The 21,886-nt window shown below is 36.9% G+C and overlaps 1 protein-coding gene across 1 annotated transcript; it reads right to left on the bottom strand.

Annotated features, from left to right (window-relative positions):
- Positions 1–20,298: 20,298 nt before the first annotated feature.
- On the bottom strand, positions 20,299–21,481 carry LOC109261601 (olfactory receptor 56A4-like). The gene has a single exon (XM_019440103.2). It carries the CDS (start codon positions 21,479–21,481, stop codon positions 20,474–20,476), a length of 1,008 nt encoding a protein of 335 aa, XP_019295648.2. The 3' UTR covers positions 20,299–20,473.
- Positions 21,482–21,886: the final 405 nt, after the last annotated feature.

The following is a 21,886-nucleotide window of genomic DNA, read 5'->3' as shown; positions in this document are numbered from 1 at the left end:
TCTGTCTCTCTCTGTCCCAAAAAAAAAATAAATAAAAAACGTTGAAAAAAAAAAAAAAGAAATGGTGTTTCTTGTTACTCTTTCTGCATCCATGGTTAGATGCCTCCCCTTTCCATTGTTTCCCTATGATCCTTTAACTTCCTGAGCATGCTGCTATTAAAGCATTAATAACACTCTCCTATACAAATGGTATGTCCTATTTGTCTGCCAAAAAGTCTGTGCTCCATTTGTCAGCAATGAAATCTTATCTTTTTATAATAGCACAGAGAAAAGCGCCCTGCACCTGCTGACATAAAAGGCACTCAATAAGTACAAGTCAGATATATGAAACTGACAGATTGTTGAAAGCATCATAATACCCTTGACTCTTTTAATTTAGCATCTCCATATCTTGATGTACTGTGAACCACTGGCAGTCTTGCTTAATACTCACTAAAAAGCAGAACAAAGCAGAATGGGAAAGAAAAAAAAAACAATTAGTGGTGAAACCTAGGGGTGGAAACAATAAATACAAAATTACCTGTGCAGTATCTTATTTGCATCTGTAGTCAGTAAGTAGCTGCTTAAAAATAATAAAATAAAAACCATTATATTTCCTTGGTAAAGGAGAAAAAATAAGGAAATAAGGCTTCAAGAACAAGAGAAGAACTAACGGAATAGTTAAACATGCCCAAGGACAGGATGCTGCACAAACTGGAGCTTCAGTTCTCTTCAAGGATCTTCTTAACCATCCTGGACCCTGATGGGAAGAAGTTGCCAGGTTCTGCTGTTGTTCTCCTCTGAGGCAGAGGAAAAACCATCCCACCATCCCTTACAGATGAATTTTGGCGCATGTTGTTTGGGTGCCCCTGAATACACACACACACACACACACACGCACGCACGCACACACACACACCTCCAAATGATATTTGGAGCTCTCCATTTTTTTTTCTTCAATATATAGTGCGGGCTTCTTATCAGCCTTTTCTTTTATCTAGACCAGTGGTTCTCAAATGTGGGTGTGTATGAGAATCACCTGGAGAGCTGGTTGAAACACAGATTGCTGATACCAATCTCCAGACTTACCTATTTTGTAGTTTGGGGAGAAAAGTCAAGAATTCACCTTTCTAACAAGTTCCCAGGTAATGCCTATGCTGCTTTTCCAGGGACAATACTTTGAGAATGATAAAGCTACATCCAACTGTCATTAACTGGCCTAACCACTGATTTAGGCTAACCCTAATCCAAGACTGCCACCTCAGTTCAGCCAGCCCTAGCCTCAGCTCTGCTCAGCTTCAGACATCACATTGACTGCTTCTCCCATTATCTTTACTTAAATTTGACCACAATTCTGGCCAACTTCTGATCTCCCAATTTTAAAGTTATCTTCCTCCCAGGGACACCCTGGGAATTCTATAGGTTCCTGTTTCATGGTTTTATCCCTCTGCCTGGATCTATAGTTCTTAGGCACCTTTCCTAGGAGGACCAAAGCTCATTAAAGTCAAGAAAAAGGTACACATCATTTTTCTTTGTGGCAGTTGGCACAAATCCAGACACTTAAAATATGCCTCAAATAATCAAATCAGAGACAAAGCTGAGCTGACCTTCTGTGAGCTCAGCTGACCCACAACCTAATGTGTTCATGCTCACACATTGGTTGATCTTCAGGTCTTCACATACCAACATCTGAGGATACAATAACATTCTTCTATATGAGCAGTGAATTAAACTGAAGTGCAAACTCAAAAGTGTCACTTATGCTTGGCTTTCCAACATACTGTTTCCAAAATACCTACAGAGAAATTCTGCCCCAAATGGCAGTTTGATCATCCGGCTGCTATCAGCCAAAGTGTGACTTCTCAACCTCTCACTAGCCCACTGCATATGACTCTGGTAAAACAGGAGATATTTATGTGATCTGAAGAGAAACCAAAGTATTGTGGCTTTGGCCCCTGGACGACTTTATAAAGATGTCTCTATAACAGCCACTCTCCTGTGGCTGGAAACATGAAGAGTTTGTTTGGGCATCCTGCTCCCATGGGTTCCTGCCTCCGTGAAGATGCACACACACATTTCTAATGTAAAAAGAGATTTCTGAATTTATACTCAGATGAAGTGAAAGAGCAGTGATTGGCTCATAGTTTCTTTTGAGGCATCTGCAAGTTACATGAACTGAGATGTATTACTTGTAATAGAAAGAAATATCAATCAGGGACTCAGAGGATGTAACTAAAAGACCCTTGAGAAAGACAAATGACATCAGACTTATGAAATGACTTCATCTTATATATTAGCTGCACTCTAGAAAAAATTGTTTTTAAAATGAGTACTTTATGATGATTTATTTTATCATTAATTTATATTAAGTTTTTCACACAGGGAAAATATGTCACTGAAAGGAAAACAACTATATGGAATCCTCAGTACTTCAAACAGTATACTTAAATAGACTAGTAAGTCAAGAATATCATCTTGACTGATTTTATGCTGGGATTGTCACCAAAATAATACTAAAAAAGATTGCATAAAATTTCATTAATCCAAAATAAGACAAGAAAGTAGAAGGAAATTAATATATTTGAGGTTATATACAAATAATAAGATGGTAGCTATAAAGCAATCAGCAATTGCATTTATGTAGATAGAGCACATATTCTAAGTACAAGACTAAGACTATCAGATTAAATATATCCATAATACTTACAAAAGATGCATTTTACTTTTTTAAATATTTATTCATTTATTTTGAGGGACACAGAGAAAGCGCCTGTGGGATAGGGGCAGAGAGAGGGAGGGAGGGAGGGAGAGAGGGAGGGAGGGAGGGAGAGAGAGAGAGAGACAGAGAGAGAGAGAGAGAGAGAGAGAGAGAGAGAATCCCAAGTAGACTCCATGCCATCAGTACAGAGCCTGATGAGGGGTTTGACCCCACAAACCATGAGATCATGATCTGAGCCAATATTGAGAGTCAGATGCTTAACCAACTGAGCCACCCAGGTGCCTCTGAAAGACAAATTTTAAATATAAACACCAGAATCACTGAAAACAAAAGAAAGGAAAAAATATATCAGGAAAATACTAACCAGGAGAATGTGAGTAGCTATACTAATCTGATTAATGCAAACATTAAGGCAGGAAGCATAACCAGAGATAATGAAGGACATTTTATAATAATGAAGTGATTATAATGATGAATTGGAAAGTGTAACAATATCACAATTTCTATTAAAATAATGCAAAAACATTAACACAAACAAAAGGTGAAATAAATACACAATCACAGTGAGATTTCAACATGACTCTCCTAAAAGATGATAGAACAGCTGATAAAAAGAAGATCCATACAGATATGAAACATTAGAAGAATGTAATTAACAAACTTTACCCAAATGACACGTGCAGAACATTGTACTCAGTAACAACAGTATTAATATTCTTAAGTAAATAAAACATTATCAAAATCAACTAAATGCTGAAACATAAAAAAATTTTCAATGAATTTCAAACTATTGAAATTATTCAGAATGTTCTCTGACCACAGTGAAATTAAGCTATAAAGCAATAATAATGTATCTGGAAATCCCATACTTCATACAAATTATACATATCTAAAAAACCTACGAGTAACAGAAAAAATCAAAGTGGAAAGTAGAAAATATTTTGAACTGATGATAATGAATATAAAACATAAAAGAATACATAAAAATAAAACTATAGTCAAATATATATACATATATGTATATTCTATATTACATTTAACATATTTTAATGTATTACATATGATAAAATGGAATATATTATATATGAATGAAAAGAAGAATAAAAATCAATGATTAAATATGCCATCTGAAAAAAAAGAACTAATCAAAAAAGAAGGAAAGCAATAATTAAGACATCAGAAAGATTTCCCAAAGATAAGAAACCTGAAGAAAACTATGCCAAGGCATATCATGATCAAATTGCTTAAAATCAATGATAAAGAGAAAATCATAAAAGTAAACACAGGAAAAAAGACATTACATACAAAGAGGAAAAGTTAAGGATAACAGCAGATTTCTTGTTAGAAACCATTCAAGTCAGAATATGGAGAAGCAACATCTTTAAAGTACCAAAAAAAATTTTGTTAACTTGGAATTCTACATTTAGTGAAACAGAACATTCTGAACATTCAGAAAATTCTGAATAATTTCAATATCTTTCAAAAATTAAAGAGAGAAAAATCCTTTTTCAGGCATACAAAAGCTGAAATCATTCACCATCGGGAGCCCTGAACTGCAAAATATATTAGAGGAATTCTTTGGAGCAGAAAGAAAATGATACCAGATGAAAATCTGGATGTGCAGAAAGAAATAAACAGTTCCAGATATGATAATTACATAGGTAAATAAATAAGCAAACTAGTGTAAGATTTTCATACTATATATGAAATGGTATATCACTTGATGTGCTCTGTGGTAACTTAGTGATGCATACTGTAAACTCTAAAGCAACAACTAAATTAAAAAAACAAAAAGTTATAACTAATAAACCAAAAGAGAAAAAGAATCACAGTGAAAAGAAATACTCAATCCAATATAAAGCATAAAAACAGGAAAACATGGAACAAATAACAGGTGTGATGTATAGAAAACAAGTAGCAAGGTGGTAGATTTAAATCCCACCATATCAATGATAAAATTAAGTGCAAATAAATTAAACAACCCAATTAAAAGGCCAAAAATATGAGTCTGAATAAAAAGCAAGACCCAATTACATGTTACCTATGAAAACACCACTTCAAATATACAGATAAAAATAGGTTAAAAATGAAAGAGTGGAGGAAGAAATATCATTACAAGAAAAGAATATAAGGGCACCTGACTGGCTCAGTTGGAAGAGCATCCAACAGTTAATCCTTGGGTGGTGAGTTCGAGTCCCATGCTGGATGTAGAGATTACTAAGAAGAAAGAAAGAAAGAAAGAAAGAAAGAAAGAAAGAAAGAAAGAAAGAAAGAAAGAAAGAAAGAAAGAAAGAAAGAAAGAGAGAGAGAGAAAGAAAGAAAGAAAGAAAGAAAGAAAGAAAGAGAAAGAAAGGAAGAAAGAAAGAAAGAAAGAAAGAGAAAGGAAGGAAGGAAGGAAGGAAGGAAGGGAAAAAAACTTTGAAAATAAAAAAATTGAAGATATAAAAATGAAACCTTTAAAAAAGAAATCAATCTCTCACATGAACATGTATATAAAAGTTCTTAAATCATTAGCAAATCAAATGCAATGACATATGACATATGAAAATGGTAAGTGACCACAAACAAGGATAATATAATATTTGAAAACTAATGTGATCTGCTCCATTTACAGAATAACAAATGAAACTATGTGAATATCTCAAGAGAAGCAGAAAACGCATTTGACCAAAGTAAATACCCATTTAGAAATCTTAGCATATTAAAATAGGAGGGAATTTCCTTGATCTGATAAAGGATATTTCCAAAACACCTACGGAAGTCACAGGCATCAATGGTTAAATGGTAAAGACTTGTCCTTTAATAAGAAACAAAATAAAAGACAACAAGGTCCAATATCACCACTCCCTTTCAACATGGCACTGGAGAGTCAAGTCAGTGAGTAAATCTGAAAAAAACAGATAGCAAGCAGCAGGACTGAAAAGAAAGGAATAAAACTGTCATTTTGCAAAGCATATAATTATGTACTTCAAAAACCCAAAAGTAGAATACTAGAACTAATACATGATTAGATTTATCAACCAAAACATGGGCAAAACACAATTTAGCTGTATATGACAATAAACAGAAAACAAAGAACATATTCACAACAGCATCAGAAAAATTAATACCTGGGAATAAGTCTAAACAAAGATTACATAATATTTATCCTGAAAGATACAAAATTGGAACCTAAATAACGTACAGAAATGAGGTTATGGATTGGAAAACTTAATACGGTATGGATGTCAACCCTCCCGCAAAGTTAATCTCTAGATTCAATGCAATCCCAGTCAAATTCCCAGCAGTTTCTCCTCCACCATTTTTTTTACCAACTCCTATGTAAAACTTCATATGGGAATTGAAAAAGTCAGTCTTAAAGATGAACAAAACTGCATGACTTATATTGACTGCCAGATTTCAAAACATTACAGAGCTTTAGGAATTAAGATGGTGTGCTATTGACACAAGGGTAGACAATCCAGCCAACTAAAGAGTAAGATAGCCCTGAAATAGGCCCAGATATATCTATCTATCTATCTATCTATCTATCTATCTATCTATATAGATAGATATATAGATATAGATATAGATAGATATAGATATAGATATAGATATAGATATAGATATAGATAGATATATATAGATAACTATATAGATATATATATAGATATATATATATAGAGAGAGAGAGATATAGATATATATATAGATATATATATAGATATATAGAGATATATAGAGAGATATATAGAGAGATATATAGAGAGATATAGATATATATAGATATATATATAGATATATAGATATACATATAGATAGATAGATAGATAGATAGATAGATAGATAGATAGAGCCACCTGATTGATGAGAAAAGCAAACTAAATGGGCCCTAGGGAGAAATAGTCATTTTAACAAATGTTAAACGAATTAACTGGATATCCACTATATACAAATATCGCAGATGGACTTCCTCTCTAAATGTTAAAGATAAAAGCTAGTGCCTTCGATGAGGGTCTCAAGGGTGTTTAATTTGGGGGCAGGAGAAATATCCAATGAGGGAGATAATGGTGAGTTTATGGGTCCCTAAAGCACAAAATTATTTCCAAGGGACAAAATTACGAGCGAGGTCATGAGAATAGATTGACAGTGCTGCGTGTCCTGTATCCCTGATAAGTAACTCAAGATCTTGGTCACCTGGGTCCCTGTGTTTTTAGAAAATAGCACCATCACCAGTGGGGAGAAGGAAGGGCTAGGTCTAGCTGAAATACCACAGATATGATTTCATTCTTTGGTGTATGATTCCTTCAATAGTCTAGAATTACCCATCTGCTGCTAGCCTAACCCCTTAAATACTTCTGCAATGCTTCTTTTGGAATAACCAGAATAAAATGTAATTTATCTCATGCCCTTCAAACATCCATCTGTGGTTCCCATGAGTTTATGGCTAAAAAATTAACAAAAAATAACTCTCTTAAGCTCAAATTTTGCTGTTTCCACAAATACATTAATTCAGCTACACCAGTATATAATTTTATGCTTGGCCTCACCCCTGTGACTTTACACACGTTCTTCCCTCATTGAAAATCTTCCCTGTTTTGGGGCGCCTGGGTGGCTCAGTTGGTTAAGCATCCAACTTCGGCTCAGGTCATGATCTTGCGGTCCGTGAGTTCGAGCCCTGCGTCAGGCTCTGTGCTGACAGCTCAGAGCCTGGAGCCTGTTTCAGATTCTGTGTCTCCCTCTCTCTCTGACCCTTCCCTGTTCATGCTGTCTCTCCCTGTCTCAAAAATAAATAAACGTTAAAAAAAATTAATAAAAAAGAAAAAAAAAAAAGAAAATCTTCCCTGTTTCATTTTCCTAAACCCTTTTGTCTCATTTTGTCTAAGTGTTACATATTCCTTGATATCATAGTCCTAGACAAAGTCAGATTCCTGTCCTTGTCTGTTGCTCCTCTGTACCCATTAAAACCTTGAGCACAAACCATTAAATCCATTATCTATTTTATCAGTCTTCTAATGGTCACCAGTTTCAAGCCTCTGCTCCATGTCTCACTTCGCCTTTCTGAAAATTCTCTTGGATGGAAAGCTAAACCCTATCGTCAGTACAGAGCAACAGGATAAAACTGAGTGGTATTGAGGCCAAATCCAAACTCACTCTGCCTGTGTTCAATCTCTCACTTTGTTCATTTGGGAGATGCTATTCTAAATGCTTGGCCCTTTCAGGGTAAAAGATGCAGAGTAAGAGAGTACGCTTTTTGAGACAGGAGCAGACATGGCCAGTTGTCCATAAAAGGATGCTTGGTATGTGAAAATTAATAAAGGGAAACCTCATGAAAATAGAGCGCAGTAGCCAGAAGGGGGAGCCATACCATTCAACATCAATAGAGGAAGAAATGTCAATTTCCCAACAGGGAAAGATCTACATTGCATCTCCTAGGAGAAACTGGCACCCCAGTTTCTCTGGCAACTCAGCCAATGAGAAATTGTCATCACTCTGAACTCTTGCCTTTCTCCAATGGACTTTTGTTCAAAACAACTTATCTCAGCTTCCTCCTTCGTCTCCATAAAATAATGGTCCTCTCCTTTGTTTGTTTGGTTTGCCTATGGTTTTGCCATAGCATGTCCTGCATTGCGATTCTCTGCTATTCCTGATAAACTCATTTGGCTGGTAAAATAACTTTCTGTTTTATTTTTTAGGTTAACAAGTGAAATGTTGAAGAGCCCAGATAAACTCAAGTTGGTGCTTTAGTTCTCTTTGGATGATTCCTGGACCATCCATCATCCTGAGTTACTAATTCTGCCATGTTTCCCCCCAAAGCACAAGCCAACTGTTGCCTCTTATGGAAGGGGGGGAGGTCTTCTACACAGCTCCATTCCACCACAGCTGTGGGGAGAAGAGGAGAGTCTTAAATTAAGACAAATTTTCTCATCAGGAAAGTAACTTCTCCCTTTCCTCAAATCTCTGCATGTGGGCTCTGATTTCAGATTAATGTAATCCTACCCCTTAGTTAGCACAAGTCTGGACACAACTTTATGCAGTGTTAGACATCAGACTGTCCAGTGTTCTAATGACATGAACACTAGCATCTCCCTGTCCCTATTCCCTCGAGTTGGACGACCCTTTCCTCCAATCAATGTTTAAAGCTCTACAGCTATCCTTTTCTCAATTTTGTCTCTCTACTTGGAGCTGTAGTTCTTGGTGTAACTGACATCTTCCTTGGTAATACAAAAGTTCATGAGGAAAAATATCAAAGTCTTAGACATTTTGAACATTCATCACTTCACACAGAAAAAAAAAAGCCAGATACTTATATCTCAAAGTTGGTTTAATGATTTTCCTCTCTCAGTTTCTCCATTCAACATCGCTTCTAAATGCACATCTGAACTACACTTTACATGTTTTGGGCTAACCCACAGACCTTCCACCAAAATTATGTTTAGTGGAATGATGTACCTGTTAGAATAATGTATAGTCTGGTGGGTATTAATCTCTGCATGTTTGGATTCTCAAACATGAATATCTAAGGTGTACATTCTCATTCTCTTATACACAAGGTGGAATGAAAACTCTAAGATAAAAGTACTACTTCTCCTAAAACTGTTTTCATATTGAATAAACTTGACACACAATATTGCATAAATTTAAGGTGTACAGAAAGTATTACTTTGCTACACTTATATATTGTAATATGATTGCTGTTGTAGCAATATTTATCATGTTACATAATTATAGTATAATATTATTGCCTGTATTCCTTATACTGTACACTAGATCTCTATGGCCTATTTACTACTCATTTGAAGTTTGTACCCTTAAACACTATCAATCTTATCCCTCCACCCTCCATCCTTTGGTAACTACCATTCTACTTTCTGTTTTTTACAGGTTTGATATTTTTTAGATTCCACATGCAAGTGATACATACAGTTCTTTTCTTTCTCTAACTGACTCATCTTGTGCTAACTGTTTAAATGGATATTTTGAAGGTACTATGTAAAGTTTCCTCCTCTAAGTGGAGGTCTTATTCATTTAGTAGTCAGCTGCCAGTATGTGACTCTTCAACTTCTTGCCTTATGTTCTTTGCTGGGCTCCCTGAAATTGCTAAAGATATAATGTTGCCTCTCTTGCAAGTCAAAAGATAACAAAGATACTTTGAGTTTCCTGTCCTCATGGTTCCTTGAAGTATTACATCCTGCACAAACATACCTACCTGCCTAAGCCTACACACATTCTTACATAAACCCACATACTTCCAAAGGTGAAGGAAAGATGTATGCATTTAAATACAAAAAGAAAGAAAAAACAGAGGTTTGTAGCACTTTGCCCAGAGAATCCCATGCTTGGAGTGTTTGACTGTATTAGAGATACCAGTCATTTAGAACCACACTCCTAAATATAAAATTTACCTCTCACATTCCATTTTATTATATACTTCATTCCACATATCATTTCATTCTCTCATTTTACTGCATTTCACATTTTGTTAATCTATTTCATATGCATCTGCTAAACATCTTTTATGTGTTTGTTATTCTGCTTGTCTCAGTAGGAAATGCAAAAGTGAGCAACAATCAGTAACCTAATAGGACTTATATAGGAGAAAGCACGGTATAAGGAAATGAGAAATTATGTGGAAAGGGAGTGAATATTATACCTGTTTTAGAACTATCAGTTCTGCAAGCTCCCAAATGGAATATTGTTAAAATGACTGAAGCTAGTACTAGAAATTTAATTCACCAGAAAGTTTCCATATGGGCCCAAGGAAAAACTGCGGGCAAGTGAGAGGGTCTCTTTTTAAAATCCGAAACAGAAATCAACGCTTTCTGTCCCAAGTGGCAGAAGATAGTTTCTTATCAATGAGGAAATTAAGCAAATCTTGAATTCTTATTTATCAAATAGTCTTTAGTGGAAATTCCAAGAGGACTCTAGATTTTGTGACTTTAAAATCCCTATAGATATGAAATTCTGGGTATCCAGAAATTAAAAAAAAAAAAGTGATTGCCAATGTGGACAATCTACCAAACATTTTTGTGTGCTTTAAGAGGTAAATTATAAAAAAATTAAAACTTTCTAAATTAAAAAAAATAAAATAGTAACATAAAAAATTGTAGAAATATATGTAGCGACTCTGTGAGCATATGCTCCTCACTGGGTAACTTCATATCATTTTTAAAATTTTTTCTGTTCTCTGTTCATGTACAGCCTAGAGTCTTTCATTGTGAATAGAGGTGCTTTTAGTCTGGATCCATTCCAACCAGACTATTAGGCAACTGCCAACATCTAAACTGAGGCAGCAAGACCAAGGTTTTAAAAGATGAGTTAGAACAAGAAACGATTGAGGGTGCCATGGTACAACATGACCCTGAGCTTTAAGTAAGGAAAGGATTTTATAAGACAGTGGTGCACAATAGTCAAGAAATTGCACTGGGGAAGAGGAATGACACACAGGGAAAGGCAAAGCATCTCTGAAATGCATTGTGGTATATAAAATAATGAAGAGCATCTTCTTCTGAAGACATTTGAGAAATCAATGTTCATAGGAAAATGATGAAATGAGTTGCCATCTAAAAGTTATTAGCATGTTTAAGTATATGGTTGAAAAGCTTTCCATAGATTGTCAACCAATAATCTGATAAATCACATAATAAAAGTCAGTTATCACTCTTCTTACATGAGAAAACGAGAGCTCAGATCAGTGAGTAAAAAGTTACACATCTAGTCAGTGGCCAGAATGGTATACCTGGGATTCAAATAAATAAAGATTCCTTCTTATCTTATTCCAAGAGAAATAGTCTTAAGTTCTTTGGTATATAACACCACACTGAACTCTGAGCTATATAAGGTTTTTGTAAAGTGTTTTGAAAAATACATTATATTAACAACTTGATCTTCCCCTAAGAAATTTTCAGAAGAAATAATAAAAACATAATTCATATCAATTATTCACTGTAGTTCAACAAAATAACAAATAAGTAAATAATTGTGTTACCAGCTCTCAGTACATAAAGTTAAGAAGACAAATAAAACTCTTCAACAAACTCAGAGGAATTAATAATCTAGTATCAGAGGGAGATACACACGTGGCTAAAAATAGATTAATTCTGCTGGGGTGAATAAAGGGAAGGATTGTAAAAGTAGGTGGAGTTTCCATTGAAACTTACAGTTTGTCAAATGAAGACACGTACTGGTTTTCTATGTGGGAGAAGATTCTTGAACATAGACTTTAAGAAAAAATATCAGTGGGCATAATCTGAAAATAATGAGCTAGGAGTAACTGAAATGATGGGCGAATAGGACAGTGCTTGAGAAGTTCATACTTTGGTCAGGATCAATCTTTGGACCTGTGGAACAGAGAAGAGAGAGTGGATCAAAGCTACTACTTTGGTGAAAGATAATGCTATAAGAATGATAAATTATTTTATAAATTCCCCCCAAATAACTACCGTCATCACAGATCAGCTAGGTATGTTAGAAGATATTCTCAAAAGGCTCTTATATGTGACACTCTCAGTATCCAAAAGGGGGATCTGTTGCCAAGGTAAATTAATCCCAGGAAACACTGGCCAATATCTGAGTCCCTACCATTTTCAGGGCATAAGCAGGAAGGGAATTGCAAAGAATGAAACACACTTATCCTTGTTCAAATAACCCACTAATATGGATGTCTGGATCCCAGAGGACACTATTTTGGCACCAGCACAGGATGTGAGGATTGACACAACAGAGCTGAAAGTAGACTGAATAAGTCAATTTACCTGTATAACTAAGATAAACAGAAAAAAAAGTGGGGATGCAGATAGTGCCTGAAGGCTGATGGCAGTCATATACGAGAGGATGAAGACAAAAGTTAGTGAAGCACATCTGAATACAGGAGACACACTTTCACTTGAAACAAAGCACAAACTCACAAAAATGAGTCATCTTAAAATGTTTTAATTCATCAAATATTAAAGGAGAGAATTACAGGAAATTCATACTCCAGGGAAGTGGCATTAAGTAAGTATATGGACAATGTCTGGGAGGGCTTAGAGAAGGCAGTGAGTGACACATGTCATTCCCTCATGATAAGAATCAAAGTTCTGGAGCCAACTTCTGTATCTCCACAGGAGACCCATTCATGACACAAAACCAGCTTGAACTGTGTCAGGTAGAAACAAGAGAAATAATACATATCTAAGTATTAAGCAATTGAGGAAACTCAGAGGCACTGAATGTGAGTGGAATACCATTTCTTCTTTACTTGGAAAACAGTATTGTTCTAATTAAGGTCCTGTAATTATGGCTTGACACATCCTTCTCACTCAGGTGAGGCCAAGAAACTGCCAGAAACTCCATAATGCAAAACTAAGGTTCCAGTCAGTTCAGAGACAACAGGACCCAGGATATGAATACCCCATAATTCAATTGAAAATTTGGAGAATGTGAAATCCAAACTTATTCCTGCAGTAACTGTTTACAGTCCCAGAGAGCTAAGATGGCAGAAAAGCATGGAAGCTTTTTGTGTGTCTCACATCCATGAAATACTGCCAGACCAACATTAAACCATCCTACTTACCTAGAAAACTGATTGGAGGATTAAAACAACAATCTGCACAACCTGAACCACAGAATTCAGCAGGTACGCAGTGCAGAGAGCTGAACGTGGGGAGACTGAAGCCGCGAAAGGTAGGGAAGTGCTTTTGTGGGCAGAGAGAGGATGGAGACTGGGGGGGAGGGGGTGGGAGCATACGGGAAAAGCACCCCCTCCCCAAAAGCAGCTGGAGAGAAAGTAGAAAATTGGAAATAGCCACAGGGACTAAACTAAAAAGGGAGAAAGGAGAGGGTTTAAATTCCATTAAGACTGTAAACAAGGGAAGCGCAAAGGCTGGAACTCCTCAGCTCGATACCTGGCGGTACACTGGTGGGAAGGGCAAATCCCCAGGAGCAGAGTGGGGTCCAGGAGGTTCTCGGGCCACATGGGAAAAAGCAGTTCCACTGCTGGGAGGACATTTGGTAGAGACTGGTGAAGCCACCTGGTCCCAGCAGACTCCAGAAAATGGCCACATTCGTTGGTGCTGGAACAAGGTCGTTAAGTGTGAAGCCTGGTGCCAGATGTGTGTTGTGATTTTCCATAAACCCTGCAACACTGCTGCTACTCTGTCTCACAAACTTTTTCTGGGACTGGCTGGCACCTGGCCACAGTCTCCGGGCACAGGCAGCAGCAGGGTCCAGCAAGCATTCCTGGGTGCAGCCAATATTCGGCCACTGCTCATTCGGCCATTGCTCAGTGACACCCTCCCACAGAGGGGCAGAGCTGGTCAAAGCCACAGTCGTTTGGAAGTAAGGGGCCGGGGAAAATAGCCGCATCTGAGACAAAACTCGGGAGAGAGGTACTGCCTGGGGCCTGGTCACAGAGAGTGAAAAAGCAGAGAGTCGATGAGAGCTGAAGACAGAGGACCAGGGCACGACTGCTGATCTGGGAGAACAGACTGGGTAGCTGGGTGGTGCCATTTTCACCGCTCCCACGCATGCGCGTATGCACCTACAAGCACGGAAACAATCCACCCAAGTAGGCTAGCAGCGCCATCTAGTGGAGAGCAGAGCTGTTACACTGAGCCCCACCCAAATGGGCCAACTTTGGTCTTCAAACACAAGTTTCACTGACGGCTTGATTTATGGACTATAAAGAGCTACATAGACTCACTTCTAAGGGAAAACAAAGCAATTTCAGTCCTACTTCAATCTGTTAGCAAGTTCATCTATTCAATTTTCTTTCTTTTTTTTCTTTTTATCTTTTACAATTCTTTTTCTTGAATACAGAAAGAAAAATTCATTTTTATTTCCAATTTTTATTAAAATATTAAGATATTAAAAATATTTTTTAAGTTTTATTACAATATTTTTTACTTTTGTGTAATTTTTTTCAATTTATACTTTATTTCCATCATTTTATTTTAGTCTATTTCAGTGTATTCACCTTTTCAAATTTTCAATTTCCTTTTTTTCTTTTTCTTTCTTTTTTCATCTCTTTTTCCTTTCTTTTCTTTTTCTTGAATGCAGAAAGAGAAAAACTTCATTTTTACTTTCAATTTCTATTAAAAATATTCTTATTTAATTTCATTACTGTATTTTTGCTTTTATGGCAATTTTTTCAAATTCTATTTTACTTCCATAATTTTATTTTAGTCTACTACAGTGTATTCACTTTTTCAAATTTTCAAACGATTTCTTTTTTCTTTTTTTATCTTTTTCCTCTTTTTCATTTTTTCTTGAATACAAAAAACAAAAATATTGATATTTATTTTTAATTTTTATGGAAAATATTTTTCTTTAATTTTTTTCTACTATATTCTTTACTTTCGTGTATATTTTTTCTAATTTATTTTACCCCCATCATCTCATTTAAGTCTACTTCAGTGTATTCATTTTTTCAAATTCTCAAACGATTTCTTTTTTTTTTCTTTTCTCCCCCCTCTTTTTTCTTTCTCTAATCTGTCAAACAACTTTCACTACCCAGACCAAAACACACGTAGACCAACACCCAGACCAAAACACGTCATCTATTCGATTTGTGTGTTTTTTTAATTTTTAATTTTAATATTTTTTAATTTTAATTTCAATTTTTCTACCTCCTTAAATCCTTTTCTCCCTTCAAAATGACAAAACAAAGTAATTCATTCCAAAAGAAATAGCACGAAGAAACGACAGCCAGGTATTTAACCAACACAGACACAAGCAAGATGTCTGAACCAGAATTTAGAATCACGATAATAAGAATACTAGCTGCAGTTGAAAACATATTAGACTCCCTTTCCGAAGAGATAAAAGAAGTAAAAAATAGCCAGCATGAAATTAAAAATGCTATAACTGAGCTGCAATCACAGATCGATGCAGCGGTGGCAAGGATGGATGAGGCAGAACAGAGAATCAGCGATATAGATGACAAACTTATACAGAATAACGAAGCAGAAAAAAAGAGGGACATTAAGGCAAAAGAGCACGATTTAAGAATTAGAAAATCAGTGACTTATTAAAAAGGAACAACATTAGAATCATAAGGGTCCCAGAAGAGGAAGAGAGAGAATAGGGGTAGAAGGGTTATGTGAGCAAATTATAGCAGAAAACTTTCCTAACCTGGGGAAAGACACAGACATCAAAATCCAGGAAGCACAGAGGACCCCCAGTAGATTCAACAAAAACCGACCATCAACAAGTCATATCATAGTCAAATTCACAAAATACTCAGGCAAGGAGAGAATCATGAAGCAGCAAGGGAAAAAAAGTCCCTAATCTACAAGGGAAGACAGATTAGGTTTGCAGCAGACCTATCCACAGAAACCCGGCAGGCCAGAAAGGAGTGGCAGGATATATTCAGTGTGCTGAATCAGAAAAATATGCAGCCAAGAATTCTTTATCCAGCAAGGCTGTCATTCAAAATAGAAGGAGAGATAAAAAGTTTCTGAGACAAACAAAAATTAAATGAGTTTGTGACCAGTAAATGAGCCCTGCAAGAAATTTTAAGGGAGGACTCTGAGGGGAGAAAAGATAAATATATATATACACACACACACACACACACACACACACACACACACATACACACACAAATAAATAAATACCAAAAGCAACAAAAGATTAGAAAGGACCAGAGAGCACCACAAGAAACTCCAACTCTACAAACATCATAATGGCAATAAATTCCTATCTTTCAGTACTCACTCTAAATGTCAGTGGACTCAATGCTCCAATCAGAAGACATAGGGTAACAGAACGGATAAGAAAACAAGATCCATCCATATGCTGTTTACAAGAGACCCACTTTAGACCTAAAGACACCTACAGATTGAAAGTAAGGGGATGGAGAACCATTTATCATGCTAATGGTGAACAAAAGAAAGCCTGAGTAGCCATACTTATGTCAGACAATCTAGACTTTAAAATAAAGACTGTATCAAGAGATGCAGAAGGGCATTATATCGTAATCAAGGGGTCTATCCACCAAGAAGACCTAACAATTGTAAACATTTATGTGCCAAATGTGGCAGCACCCAAATATATTAATCAATTAATCACAAACAACAAGAAACTCATCAATAGTAATACCATAATAGTAGGAGACTTCAACACCCCACTCACAGCAATGGACAGATCATCTCATCAAAAAATCGACAAGGAAACAATGGCTTTGAATGACATACTGGACCAGATGGACTTAACAGATATATTCAGAACATTTCATCCTAAAGCAGCAGAATATACATTCTTCTCAAGTGCACATGGAACATTCTCCAGAATAGACCATATGCCAGTACACAAATCATCCCTAAGTACAAAAAGATCAAGATCATACCGTGCATATTTTCATACCACAATGCTATGAAACTGGAAATCAATCACAAGAAAAAATCTGGAAAGGTAACAAATACTTGGAGACTAAAGACATCCTACTAATGAATGAATGGGCTAACCAAGCAGTTAAAGAGGAAATTAAAAAGTATATGGCAGCCAATGAAAATGATAGCACCACAACCCAAAATCTCTGGAACGCAGCAAAGGCAGTCATGAGAGGAAAGTATATAGCAATCCAGGCCTTCCTAAAGAAGGAAGAAAGATCTCAGATACACAACCTAACCTTACGCCTTAAGGAGCAAGAACAGCAACTAAAACCCCAAACCAGCAGAAGACAGGAAATAATAATGATCAGAGCAGAAATTAATGCTATAGAAACCCCCCCAAAAAAAAAAAAAACAGTAGAACATATCAATGAAACCAGAAGCAGGTTCTTTGAAAGAATTAACAAAATAGATAAACCACTAGCCACTTTGATCAAGAAGAAAAAGGAAAGGACCCAAATAAATAAAACCAACAATGAAAGAGGAAAGATCACAACCAACACAACAGAAATAGAAACAATAATGAGAGAATATTATGAGCAATTATATGCCAATAAAATTGGTAATCTGAAGAAATGGACAAATTCTTAGAAACATATACACTACCAAAACGGAAACAGGAAGAAAGAATATTTGAACAGACCCATAACCAGTAAGGAAATTGAATTAGTAATCAAAAATCGCCAAAAAACAAGAGTCCAGGGTCGGATGGGTTTCCAGGAGAATTTTGCCAAACATTTAAGGAAGAGTTAACACCTATTCTCTTGAAGCTGTTCCAAAAAATAGAAATGGAACGAAAACTTCCAAACTCTTTCTAGGAAGCCAGCATTACCTTGATTCCAAAACCAGAGACCCCACTAAAAAGAGAACTATAGACCAATAACCCCTGATGAACATGGTTGCAAAAATCCTCATCAAGATAGTAGCCAACCAGATCCAACAATACACTAAAAAAGTTATTCACCACGACTAAGTGGGATTTATACCTGGGATGCAGGGTTGGTTCAATACCTGCAAAACAATTAACATGATCATCACATCAATAAAAGAAAGGACAAGAACCATATGATCTTCTCAATAGATGCAGAGAAAGCATTTGACAAAATACAGCACCCTTTCTTGATAAAAACCCTCAAGAAAGTAGGGATAGAAGGAGCATACTTCGAGATCATAAAAGCCATATATGAACGACCCAATGCTAATATCATCCTAAATGGGGAAAAACTGAGAGCTTTCCCCCTAAGATCAGGAACAACACAGGGACGTCCACTCTCGCCACTGTTATTCAACATAGTATTGGAAGTCTTAGCCTCTGCAATCAGACAACACAAAGAAATAAAAGGCATCGAAATCAGCCAGGATGTGGTCAACTTTCACTTTTCACAGATGACATGATACTCTATATGGAAAACCCAAAGAGTCCACCAAAAACTGCTAGAATTGATTCATGAATTCAGCAAAGTTGCAGGATATAAAATCAATGCACAGAAATCGGTTGCATTCATATACACTAACAATGAAGTGACAGAAAGAGAAATCAAGGAATCAACACCATTTACAGGTGCACCAAAAAACGTAAAATACGTAGGAATAAATCGAACCAAAGAGGTGAAAATTCTATACGCTGAAAACTATAGAAAGCTTATGGAAGACATTGAAGAAGACACAAAAAAATGGAAAAAGATTCCATGCTCCTGGATAGGAAGAACAAATATTGTTAAAATGTCGATACTACCCAAAGCAATTTACATATTCAATGGAATCCCTACCAAAGTAACACCAGCATTCTTCACAGAGCTAGAACAAATAATCCTAAAATTTGTATGGAACCAGAAAAGACCCTGAATAGCCACAGCAATCTTGAAAAAGAAAACCAAAGCAGGAGGCATCACAATCCCAGACTTCAAGCTATACTACAAAGCTGTAATCATCAAGACAGTATGGTACTGGCACAAGAACAGACACTCAAATCGATGGAGCAGAATAGAGAACCCAGAAATGGACCCACAAACGTATGGCCAACTAATCTTTGACAAATCAGGAAAGAATATCCAATGGAATAAAGACAGTCTCTTCAGCAAGTGGTGCTGGGAAAACTGGACAGAGACATGCAGAAGAATGAACCTGGACCACTTTCTTACACCATACACAAAAATAAACTCAAAATGGATGAAAGACCTCAATGTAAGACAGGAAGCCATCAAGATCCTCAAGGAGAAAGCAGCCAAAAACCTCTTTGACCTTGGCCGCAGCAACTTCTTACTCAACACATGTCTGGAGGCAAGGGAAACAAAAGCTAAAATGAACTACTGGGACCTCATCAAAATAAAAATCTTCTGCACAGAAAAGGAAACAATCGGCAAAACTAAAAGGCAACCCACAGAAAGGGAGAAGATATTTACAAATGACATATCAGATAAAGGGTTAGTATCCAAAATCTACAAAGAACTTATCAAACTCAACACCCAAAAAACAAAAAATCTAGTGAAGAAATGGGCAAAAGACATGAATAGACACTTCTGCAAGGAAGACATCCAGATGGCCAATGACACATGAAAAAATGCTCAACATCACTCATCATCAGGGAAATACAAATCAAAACCACAATGAGATACCACCTCACACCTGTCAGAATGGCTAACATTAACAACTCAGGCAAAAACAGATGTTAGCAAAGATGCAGAGAAAGAGGATCTCTTTTGCATTGTTGGTGGGAATGCAAGCTGGTGCAGCCACTCTGGAAAACAGTATGGAGGTTCCTCAAAAAACTAAAAATAGAACTACCCTACGACCCAGCAATTGCACTACTAAGCATTTATCCACGGGATACAGGTATGCTGTTTCAAAGGGACACATGCACCCCATGTTGATAGCAGCACTATCAACAATAGCCAAAGTATGGAAAGAGCCCAAATGTCCATCAATGGATGAATAGATAAAGATGTGGTATATATATAGAATGGAATATTACTCGGCTATCAAACGTATGAAATCTTGCCATTTGCAACTACATGGTTGGAACTGGAGGGTATTATGCTAAGTGAAATTAGTTAGTCAGAGAAAGACAAATATCATATGACTTCACTCATATGAGGACTAAGAGACAAAACAGATGAACGTAAGGGAAGGGAAACAAAAATGATATAAAAACAGGGAGGGGGACAAAACAGAAGACACCCATAGATATGGAGAACAAACTGATGGTTACTGCAGGGGTTGTGGGAGGAGGGGATGGGCTAAATGGGTCAGGGGCATTAAGGAATCTACTCCTGATATCATCGTTTCACTATATGCTAACTAATTTGGATGTAATTTTAAAAAATTAAAAATAAAATTAAAAAAATATAAAGTCCCTATGCATCATAAAAACAATTGCCCACTATCAATTTCTATTCCCTGGGTTAGTTGTTATCCATTTTACCTCTTACAACCTTCTCAGTAGTTTCTGGATTCCCTGCTTGATCTCTTTGGTCCTCACACCATAAACAATGGGGTTCAGAGCTGGGGGGATGAGGTGGTGCAGGATGTTGAGCAGGATGGGGACATCTGGGGGAATTCTCTTCCTGGCCAGGTTAGTGATGACCAGAACCAGCAGGATGGTGCTGAAGAAGAGGATGAGGATGAAGTGGGAACCGCACGTGCTCAGGGCCTTGGCCGCAGCACCCTCAGCCTTGATCCTTAGCACAGCTTTCAGGATGAAGGAGTAGGAGAGAACAATAAGGATGAGGTCAGAGCCCAGGAGGGTCCAGCCTGCCACAAACTGGTAGAGCCGGTTGAAGGTGATGTCATCACAGGAGAGTTTGGACACAGACAGGTTAGCGCAGATGCAGTTCTTGATGATGTTCCCTGCACAATATCTGAGTCGGGAAGAAAGGACTGGAACAGGAAGGAAAAAGAGGCCATTCCGGGCCACAACAAATATGGTAGCTCTAACCACAAAATGGTCGGTGATTATGGATGGGTATCGTAGTGGGTGGCAAATGGCCACATAGCGGTCATAGGCCATGACCATGAATGTGCAGGACTCCATGGCAAGGAAGCAATTCATGACGAACATTTGGAGGAAGCAGGCAGAAAAGCTGAGGGACCTGAGGTCAAACCAGAAGATGGCCAGGACTTTGGGGATGACAGTCAGGCAGAGCACGATGTCCAGCAGGGAGAGGAGGCTGAGCAGGTAGTACATGGGCTTGTGCAGAGAGGCCTCCAGCTGGATGGTGAGCAGGAGGGTGACGTTGGCCCCCATGGCCAGGAGGAAAAGGAGGCTGAGGGGCAGAGACAACCAATGCTGCCAACTCTGGTAGTTAGGGAAGCAGATGAGGAGGAATTCGGAGACTGGAGCAGTGGAGTAGTTGCTGGGTGAGGCCATGTAAAGTATTCTGTACAAGTTAAAAATCCAGAGTCCCTTAAAATGTAGGACAAAATACATTAACATAGAAAATATGTGTTCTATATGGAGTAAAATTCAGGTTTCCATGGGTCTCTTAACCTATCTCAATGAAGTTTTTGAATAATCAATATCGTCACCATCATCATCATCATCACCATATCAATATTTGCTGACATTAACTGAACGGTTACCATGTGCTACACATTATGCCGAATGTTTATATTCATTAGCACATTTAGTCCTTTAAATAAACACTTAAGATTAATAGTATTGTTATCCTAATTTTCCAGATAATTAAAAGGAACAAAGAGGGGCAAACTTTTTTGATAAAAATTATACATCCAGTAAGTACTGAAGCCAACCAAGTCTGTGACAAGAGTCTGACTCTAAAGTCTCTGCTTTCAGCCACTATACATTGTTTAGCCTCAACAAGCACAATTACTTACTAAG

The sequence above is a fragment of the Panthera pardus genome, unplaced genomic scaffold (assembly GCF_024362965.1).
Source record: "Panthera pardus isolate Hobbes unplaced genomic scaffold, ASM2436296v1 HiC_scaffold_12, whole genome shotgun sequence".
Lineage (NCBI taxonomy): Eukaryota > Metazoa > Chordata > Mammalia > Carnivora > Felidae > Panthera > Panthera pardus.
The sequence above is the reverse complement of the archived record's forward strand: the minus strand, read 5'-3'. Positions and strand labels throughout refer to the sequence as shown.

Bases quoted from the DNA above. Each gene is read 5' to 3' on its own strand.
- LOC109261601 (XM_019440103.2), bottom strand. From the start codon at position 21,481: ATGTTAATGTATTTTGTCCTACATTTTAAGGGACTCTGGATTTTTAAC.